The sequence below is a fragment of the Epinephelus moara genome, chromosome 8, assembly GCF_006386435.1.
Source record: "Epinephelus moara isolate mb chromosome 8, YSFRI_EMoa_1.0, whole genome shotgun sequence".
NCBI classification, from domain to species: Eukaryota; Metazoa; Chordata; class Actinopteri; order Perciformes; family Serranidae; genus Epinephelus; species Epinephelus moara.
In genome coordinates, this window is record NC_065513.1 from 22086767 (window position 1) to 22096611 (window position 9845).

The 9845-nt window shown below is 42.2% G+C and overlaps 1 protein-coding gene across 2 annotated transcripts; it reads right to left on the reverse strand.

The window, feature by feature from the left end:
• Nucleotides 1-3606: 3606 nt before the first annotated feature.
• mat2ab (methionine adenosyltransferase II, alpha b) lies at nt 3607-8621 on the reverse strand. Of its 2 annotated transcripts, XM_050050127.1 has the most exons (9): nt 8364-8620; nt 7554-7631; nt 7333-7455; nt 7124-7236; nt 6872-7015; nt 6558-6776; nt 6293-6475; nt 6040-6173; nt 3607-5401 (listed from the first exon to the last, which is right to left on the reverse strand). In XM_050050127.1, the coding sequence occupies exons 1-9, from the start codon at nt 8452-8454 to the stop codon at nt 5299-5301; spliced, it is 1188 nt and encodes a 395-aa protein (XP_049906084.1). In that variant the 5' UTR covers nt 8455-8620; the 3' UTR covers nt 3607-5298. The 2 variants fall into 2 exon arrangements, with proteins under 2 accessions (XP_049906084.1, XP_049906085.1); XM_050050128.1 differs by lacking the exon at nt 3607-5401 and having other exon boundaries at nt 6036-6173; nt 8364-8621.
• Nucleotides 8622-9845: the final 1224 nt, after the last annotated feature.

Below are 9845 nucleotides of genomic sequence, written 5' to 3' on the forward strand. Positions count from 1 at the left end.
AGAATACCATGCAGTGCCTCCATCAGTGTATTTTATCTTTGAATTTATCACGTTCACTCAATTATTATATAATTTTTTTTCAAGAATGCGCTGATAGTACATTTTATGAATTTATTTTTCTGTATTTCTGATGGCAGGTATTTAAGTGCATGTTTCTGGTGTCATCTTTAAGCAAGATTTTGGAAATCCAGCAGAGATACGTATGTCTTGCTGTTTCTGAACATTCTTTACCATTACCTGTTTAAGGAGACTACAACAAATCACTGGATGTCTAAAGTCCTTTTCTGTGAGGCTTCTTTGCTTTACACTCTTTATTTTATGCCCACCTTGAGAAACTGCTTTGTCACACTTTGCCTTTGGCCTCTTTTTCCTGCACTCACATTTACAGCTGTATTGTTTTGTTACATGAATGTTTGCTTAGATCAAGGCCAAGGCCTCCAGGAGCCCTGTGTGCTTAGGTTACAATATCAAAGTGTCAAAGGGCCAAAATGTGAAGTGCAAATGGCCACAGAATCACAAAGTACGCATTTCTGTCCTGTTGTGTCTACAGTAGCTATATGGTCTAATCTCCATTATCAGCTCAAGGTTTTCTGTGACACGTGAATTCCTCTGATAATCTACAGAAGATAAAGATCACTCAAGAATCCCATCTTGTTGTTCCTGTTCCTCATTAATTTTACAAAGATTTGAAAAGCCTTGAGTTAACTATAGTCAATAGATAACTGTGTCCACTTTTAAGTTACGAGAAAAGTGAATGTCTTGAACAGGAACCTAACAAAGGCTAAACAACAAAATTAACACAACCATTGTCTGCTGGCATCTCATGTTGCATCTCAAGGTTCGCTTGGTATGTAGCTGGCCGACAGAATTTATATGTGTTTGGGATTCTAGGATTCTTTTTTTAATGATTTAAAGCTCATCGTTTAAGTCCCCACAAATTGTGATCAGATCAAACATTTACGTTACAGAAGAATCTAAATACAGTAAATTATGAATACTCCCTGCTATTAACAACGGTTTAAAAGAATTATGGTTTATGTTGCTATTTACAATTGCAATTCACGTATACAATAAGTAATGGGGCAAAGGGAAGATAAAAACGTGGTTAGTCATGTAATCAATGTGTGTTTTGAAAGGCGGTCATTTGATGTGACACACAGCACAAACAAACCTCTTCCTTTATGCAATACAGTTTGCATTAATGCTGACTCATTTGTTATTAACGGTCTGGGCATTGTCTCATACGGATGTTGAAATAAAGGAATACTTCAACCACAACATTATCATTTGAATATCAGTTAGTCACCTGTGTTATGATAAATTTCTGTGAAAAACGAATTTCTCCCACGCCTTCATGATTAACTCTTTGAAACCTAGAGCGACATCACTTTTCCTTTGCTGCTTATGCCTTTGGCAAGTATTCAAACTTTCGAACCTTCAGCAAACTGGTGCAATTTCTTTCAAAAACATGGGGAAAAAGATAATGAGCAACTTGGTAAGGAAGGTCTCACAAATTGCAGATTTTTTTTTAACTAGGAGGAAAAAAGTGGAAAATTATCATTATCATTAGATTTAAAATTATGTCACAGGATTATTATAATTTGAACTGCTCTCTCCAGGTCATTTCCTTGTTTGTATTTTTTTGTCATTTTTTCTTTCACTGCTCATGGCCTTCTTCCATGTTTGCTCAGGCTTCAATGGGTTAAGTAAGAATCCATAAACAGTGAATATTCTTAATGGAGAAAAGGTGTCAGCAAAAACTACATCAAAACATCTTCAAACATCATGAAACCTTAGGATTTAAAACGCCTGGGCAAGCATGTGTGTTTGAACTCTGCACAGTGGAAAGCATGAGCACAGTTAAAATGCATAAGCTTGCACAGGCACGCTACCTGTATGTAAAGTGTTTTAAATAGGAAGCAAAAATGCATGTTTGGGAAGTACCTGGTGTACAACTGAATAAATAAGACTTGGATTACACTGCAGGAGTTGTAAAAAGTTGTTTTGATACAGTTTTGCTGTTGTTACATGCGACCCTTTTATTACAATTCCTAAAGATTATTCTGTTTTTGGATTCTTTGTTCACCCTGAAGGCATGCGCGAAAAACAATACTCTCGTCATGAATTTGACCTAACACGGGGTGAGTCATTAATATAACCTTCCATGCCAACATTTGTATGTGGGGCCCATGTGGGCTACAAAATGGCCCCTATGTGGGATTGCCCAGGGGTTCCATTATGCCCCCATGCCAGTTACCCACATGGTTTGGTTTCATCAAATGGGCCCCACATAGATTATGCTAGGGCTTCCTAAGTACAAAGTGGGTATGGGCCCAAAATGAGCATCTTATCTGGGGCCCACTTGGGTAAACCTACTCATGTAGGTAATTGTCATAAGGGCAGTGGTGAATCTGTGGACAATCCCATATAGGGCCTATTTTCCCATCCATTTACGACCCAAATGGGTCCCCATACAAATGTCAGCTGGTAACAAATATTTTATTAGGTGAAGCATTTCTTTAAAAAGGGCTGTAAGCAGTTTAAGCAATAAGAAATTCTGCTCAGGACACCTACACAAAACGATGTCAGTGGTATTGCAGTATGGGGTGTTCATATTGGAGCAACAAAACACACAGTGATGCTTGGTGTCAAAGAAAAATTGAGATAAACTGGCATTCAGTTGAGGTTGAACAAGTTATAACACCTGGGGACCATCCTACCATGACACTGCTTTTAACAGGAAAAGCCACCAGTTGACTTACCTGCTCCACAACCTGCAAGTCCGCAAGCTATTCTCCTGTCACACTTTAAATAAAGTGACCTTTTTATTAGGCCCAGGCAGATGCCAGAGGTCAATATAAGGTGGGTTGTGTAAAGACCAAGAGCATAATACAAGAAGCCTTCCCAAACCACAACCCTGAAATAAACCATTTCCCACTAAGTCCCCGACAGCGAACCATACGATGAATGCAAACGAGTGTCTCAAACACTTTTTGAAGACTGTCAAGTTCCACGGATTATAGTGCATACAGAAATCCTTTTGACACACCATCAATAAAAGCTTATCACTTCCTCAAGATAACGTCACTACATGTCACCATGGACATTGATCATTTTTATAACAGCTATCATGGAGAAGTGGTGACCTGTGAATGGGGATGACTCAGTGTTTCAACAGTATCGTGGTGCTAGGATAACGTCAATTACACTTCAAAGTCAATGGGGAAAACCCCACTTAATTCATGTGTGGAAACCTTTTTTAAATTTGGACAATGTTAAATTGGGGATATGTGCATTAAAAACTGAGATGTGTGGCTGAAACACTTTAGAGAGCATCGCCAACACAATCATTTCTTTTCTCCATATAATTATCAGTTACTTTAGTGAACTCTAGACCCCTAGGACACAGTATCAGGGTTAATTTCTGTTTGAGCAGGAAAAGGCATTTCCTACAATGGCTGGAACCGTGTTTCATAACGGAATGGGCACAGGATCACTCTTGATGTGAAAATCATTAATAGTTTTTATGACATTTTAATCCAGAATTGATAAGACTCTACTCTATGTACAATATCAATGAACATTAAAATCACAGTGACACAGACATTTGAAAGGAGTAGTTTATTACAGAGCATAACTACCCAGTCTAGACATGAAGCATAATACAGTATGAGCTACTTGTTCCTCTGGAAGTTGAGCGCATGTTGGTAGGAGAGGGAGAAAAGCAAAGGGGGAGTAGAGGAAATAGAAAAGGCACTCTTACGCTTACTGTAACCAACGAGATGACCTCCAAGTGGTAAAGGGAACAAAACCAAAACTTGAACCTATCCCCCACATGGGATGGCCGTGTAAACAAGGCTGGTTTCTCTGTACTACACCAACCAAATGTTGCCATGCCATTGAGGATAGGTAAGAGCTAAAGAATTGCACCAGACATTTTAACGGGAGTTCAAAAACCAACCCACTTAAAAATATGATCTACAGTCCAAAAATAAAAAAAGGTTGCAAAATAGTCATTAACAGTAGCCAGTGACACTTTGTTGTTGAGGTGGACCAAAGCTTTTCTGTAGGACACTCTGGAGCCTCAAGCTAAACACTGAAAAATGGTCAAGTCAAAAGGAATTCAAGATTCAATAGCCAAGTGTGTTTAAAGCTGCCTTCTGAAACCTCAGCTTCTCTGTATCCACGCTGAGTTTCAGAGAACAAATAAATAGTGTTAAGGTTTGACTCCAAGCCAATAAGACTCTGTGGCAAAGAAACACTCCTTAGGACAAAGACGGGCATCAGGTTTCTCTGTAGCTACACCTGCCGTCAATATCCTTAAGGAGTATAAGGACCTTTAGTCACTTCAAACCATAAGAATGCAAGTTAAACTACATTTAAAAAGGACTCATTTAAAACTGAATTTCAATGCATAAACAATCCAATTTCAATGCCATAAAGTATAACACATACCTCTGCAGACCAGAGCAGTGACATAGCAGCTTCTGACTTTTCTGTATTACGTCAGAAAACAGCAACGGCCTGTAGGGGCATCTGAGGCTTTAAGCTCATTTGAGAGCTTGAATAATTCGGATTTGGCTCGCCCATTAGCCTGCAATGCATAGCATTTTCTGTGACAACAGCAACAACCCTTGAATTCTAATTGTGCCATTCTAGCATCCTCCACAAAGACGCGGGAATAAAGCTAACAAAAAGGATAAAGAACACAGGGTCAGGGTGTAATTGTACCAGACTGACGAGGGAGGAATGTTTAGAAAGACACTGAGCTCATTTGGGAAGGCGCCAGATCAAAAAGGACCCTCCGACTATCAAATTCCGCTTCTAGGTGGACATGATAAATTTAGATGTCACGCAGACTCCATAGCACCAGTGAATTAAGATGGGTATCGCATATAGCCTAATATGCTACCGCCATGACACTGAATAAAAGACTGACTACACTGACGAGGATGGAATGCCAAGAGGAGAACAACTAAACAGCAATTTCGGGGTTTATCACAACAAGAAGCAGGGGAACCTCAACACGTGGGAGAACATGAAGTACTATGGTGAATGAGTTCATGGAACCCATCCAATTCTTTAAACATCGAGTTTCTGAGGCATGCCTCCTGTGACCCAGTACGATACTGCAACCAGCAGAAAACAGCAAGAAGACAAAAGGAGGGAGTTGGAGTGAGGAAGGGAGTGTTAAAAGTTACCATTACTATGAGAGAGAAAAGGGCATTTCACCCCCGGAACCTTGGAGGCTTCTCTGTAGTATACACCAACAGGCCTGGGGGGAAAAGCTTAACATGTTTAGTATTTGAGCTTTTTGGGCACCTCCCAAGGGAAGGAGTCTCGGCCAAAGTGGCCATAGGCTGCGGTCCTCTGATACATGGGCTTCTTCAGATCCAGCTCCCTGGAATACATAATCGAAATATTTAGCAGCAGTCACACCCTGCGACCTCAAAAGGCACACAATCATACTCACACAGGCATAATGTTCACATTAGCCGGTGGGAAGTGTTGAGAGCACCAAAAAAAATTTTTTTTAAAAAAGTTGTTAGACAGGCTGGTGAAGAGGGAGACACGTGAGGCTTCGACACTTACCCTTACAAGCAAACTCATCTCTGCGCAGTGTGCTGACTGCAGCTGGAACCCACACTCCAGTTTACAAAAAAAAAAAAAAAAAAAGACGCTTATCTATCTAACTATGAGCTACAGAGCTTCAGCTCCATTGCAAATGATTTATCTATCTACCCCTATAAATGAGACTTTTGCTCACACTACTGCCCACGTGTAAATTTTGACACTATACCATATAATTTTATAGAAAGAGATAAAGCAAAATCAAAGCTTTTGATCACAGAAGCCAAACAAAATTCAAGCTGAAGCAAAAGAAAATGGTATCTGCTTCGCAGAGTTTCAAAATACATTAATAAATTACATTAGCTCCAAATGCTGGGCAGGGAAACCATATAAATAGACAAAACTAAGGCACAGCAAACAGGAATAATCTGCTTCACTGAGCAGGTGGCTTCGGAGATTATACATTACCTGACAATGACTCCAGGACGGAGATCAAAGTTCCTCTTCACAATGTCAAGAAGCTCCCTCTCACTCTTGTGGGAGGTCCCGTAGTGGAAGATAGAAATGGAAAGGGGATGGGCAACTCCAATGGCGTAGGAAACCTAATACAACACACATGCACACGTATTTATATCCCGTATAAACAAACATAAAACTTCAGGGAGGAAACTCTTGTAGCCCGTCTCTTTTAAATGAAGAGCAGGGGTGTTCAGCCACTTACCTGGACCAACACTCTCTTGCAGAGCTCAGCCTTCACCAGAGACTTGGCCACCCAGCGTGCAGCATAAGCAGCAGAGCGGTCCACCTTTGTGTAATCCTTCCCAGAGAAGGCACCACCGCCATGGGCTCCCCAGCCTCCGTAGGTGTCGACAATGATTTTACGCCCTGTCAGGCCAGCATCACCCTGAGATGAAGAAAAGAGGTTTCACAGGGATGTAACTCACAGGCTCAATATATTCTGAAAAGCCACACCCTAGGATATTTACCTGTGGGCCTCCGATAACAAATCTCCCGCTGGGCTGCAGATGGTAGATGGTGTCATCATCCAAATAGATGCAGGGAACAACCGTCTTGATGACTTTCTCTTTCAGGGTGTCTCTCATCTCCTCCAGGCAAATATCCTCATCATGCTGAACAGAGATGACAATTGTGTGCACACGCACTGGAAGCATGGCGCCACGGTCCTGGCGGTACTGGACAGTGACCTGAGGAAAAAAATGGCAATTTAAAAAAGGAGCTGAATCTCATCAACACCAGAATAATTAACAGTTGTTAATAACAGCAAGTATAACAACTTTACCTGTGTCTTGGAGTCTGGCCGGAGCCATGGAAGGGTGCCATTGCGACGCAACTCAGCCATCTTGGCATTCAGTTTGTGGGCAAGGACAATTGTGAGAGGCATGCACTCCTCGGTCTCATCAGTGGCATACCCAAACATCAAGCCCTGCAGAGCAAGAGACATTTAGTATGTGTTTAAAATGCCCATGACTCACTTAAAAGACAAGTAACCCAACTTCAGAACAGATTCAAAATGTTGATAGTCACTACTGACCTGGTCCCCTGCTCCAATATCCTCCTCATTGCGGTCAATGTGAACACCCTGAGCGATGTCAGGAGACTGCTGTTCCAGGGCCACAAGAACATTGCAGGTCTTATAGTCAAAGCCTGTGCAGGAGACAGACAGCAGCAGCAGATTAAGACACCACTCTCAAAAAAGACAGCTTACTGACAAGCACAGACCAATACAACAACATGGCACACCTTTGGAGGAGTCGTCATATCCAATTTGGCGGATGGTGTCGCGGACGACTTTCTGGTAGTCCACTGTGGCATGTGATGTCACCTCACCAGCCAACAGGATCATCCCAGTCTTGGCAACAGTCTCTGCAGCAGGCGAAAGATTCAGGAAGAACAACAGTCAATATTTCACCATCAATACAAACAATAGATTTGAGCCAACATAAAGAAAAAAAAAATCTCACCACATGCAACTTTGGCATCGGGATCCTGCTTGAGATGGGCATCCAGGACTGCATCACTGATCTGATCACAGATTTTGTCTGGAAAACAGAAGCAACAACGCAGCTTAGCAACACCGGCAACAATAACAGACTGCAGCAAAACCGGCTCTGAATGTAAACTGAGGCACGTTAGCGCCAATGATCAGTCTCGTGCTCTGTGGGAGTGGCCCCAAACCTCCTAACAGTCGCCATTTCAGTGTGTGCACACATGTGGTGGGGAAGGGAGGGCGCGCAACTACCCGGGAACCGGAAGGCAAGCGTGATAAACTTCTAAACATTTAACTGATCTCATTTGCCGACATATGTTAGTAAAAACACATACGGTCGTACGCGGATCAGGCCGACGGATAACGGTACAAGTCATTGTGTCTCGGTAACAGCCCCGGATGATTTGGCACATTCAGGAAAATGCTAACCAATTAACAAATAATGACACTATAATGAAAAGAGCATTCAAGTAATGTCTACGGCAAATGTCTGATACGAGCTGGTGTGTCTGCTGTCGGTGGGTCCGACCGCTCGCGACAGCATCACCTATTCAGCAAAGACGAGCTAGCTAATATTAGCTAGTAGCGCGTGCTCTTGACACCGGCCCAGCTACATTGACGTAGCGGAAAAGGCCGTAACGTTCAAATTTCATTTATAAATTTCCTAGTTTTTCTTATTAAAATGAAACGTGAACATGTACAGCACTTTAGGGAAAACAACGTCGTGAAAAACAGAGTTTAAAAAAAGGGTTAATTCTCAAAAGAACGGCGTGTAGTGTCTTACCGGGGTGTCCTTCCCCGACCGACTCTGAGGTGAACAAGAAGCAGTCCTCGTCAATGAGGGAGTTATGGAAGCCATTCATCTGTCCGTTCATTGTCGCTTGCGTCTGCTGCTGCTAGTTAATAAAATGTTACGACGTTAATATCAAGCTATTCTGGTGTTTCTTCTAACAGCGGTGCCTTGGCGTTTTCGCTCCTCTCCCAAGTGACTGCCCCGGTATCTCGGTGTATTGATCCTCGAGCCTGAGCCTCATGCGCAGAGCTCCACTATTTATCCCATGAAGTCAGACGCTCTGACGTCACGAGGAGGCGGGCCATACCATTGAGCCTATCGATGGGTTGTGGCATACTGTAACCGGGAGTGCATTGCATGTGTGTTTGCCAAAATGTTTCAGTGACACGGGGGCCTTGCTCGATCAGCATCTTTTCGCTTTACCTTTGCGTCGTGTGTCAGACTGAAGTGTGTGATGGGAGAGGGGATTTAGAAATAGAGCTAGTTGCAGGTTGTGTTGCCATTTTACATGGGATGTGCAGGCCAGTCTTGAATCATACAGTTGTTAGATCTGACTCTAAAACAGCTGGATCTGAATTATAAACTGTCACCATTCATCAGTGGTTCTTAAACTTTTCTTTGTCATGCTCCCCCCCCAGAAGCCGAAAAAAATCATGCCCCCCATGTCCCAGTTTTTTATTAATGATTAACAGAAACTAATCAAAAAGATCCATGTTGAATTTTAGTGAAATAGCCTCAGTATACTCTTGTTTGTTTATTTTTCCTACATAAATCATCATCATTCAGCTTTGTTTTACTCCATAGTTTTTCCCCTAGTCATCCTCGACCCACGTGCAGAGGGTTTATGCATAGACGGAATAGAGACAATGGGCCCCTGTGCACAGATATGCTTACGGCCCCACCACCTCTTCTACATAGGAGCAAGACATACAGGTTTCATAGTGGTTTTGCCACTTTTTTGTGGTAATTTTGTGTGTGGTCATTTTGTGTATCCTTGTGGTTGTTTGGTGTTTCTTTATCACCATTTTGTGCCTTTTATTTTGTTGTTTCATGACTCTTTGTGATCATATTGAGTCCCCTCCTTATGAGTATGCGTTTCCAATGTGTGCCATTTTGCAAATGAAGGCCAAGGGGGCCCCTTACACTTTGAGCTCCTTGGCCTGTGCCCTTTAGGCCCGTTCAGTAATTCATCCACAGGTCAGTGCAACATGCCATACCTTAACCATTACCCTTAGGAAAGAGATACAAAAACAAAAGATTGTGACTGATTCCTGCACAGATATGAGGATGTGGCCCGAATGCTTGACCCATGATGCGCCTCAGGCTGACCGCCCTTCCCGCTTCATGTCCTGTTGTATGTTAGGTGAAAGTAGAGCTGGCTGTCACTGTGCAAACAGGAATATTCACTTGTTCAGCAGCGCAGTGCTTGTCACAGTGACAGTTGTGTTTTTACAACGTTATAATCAGTTTTAA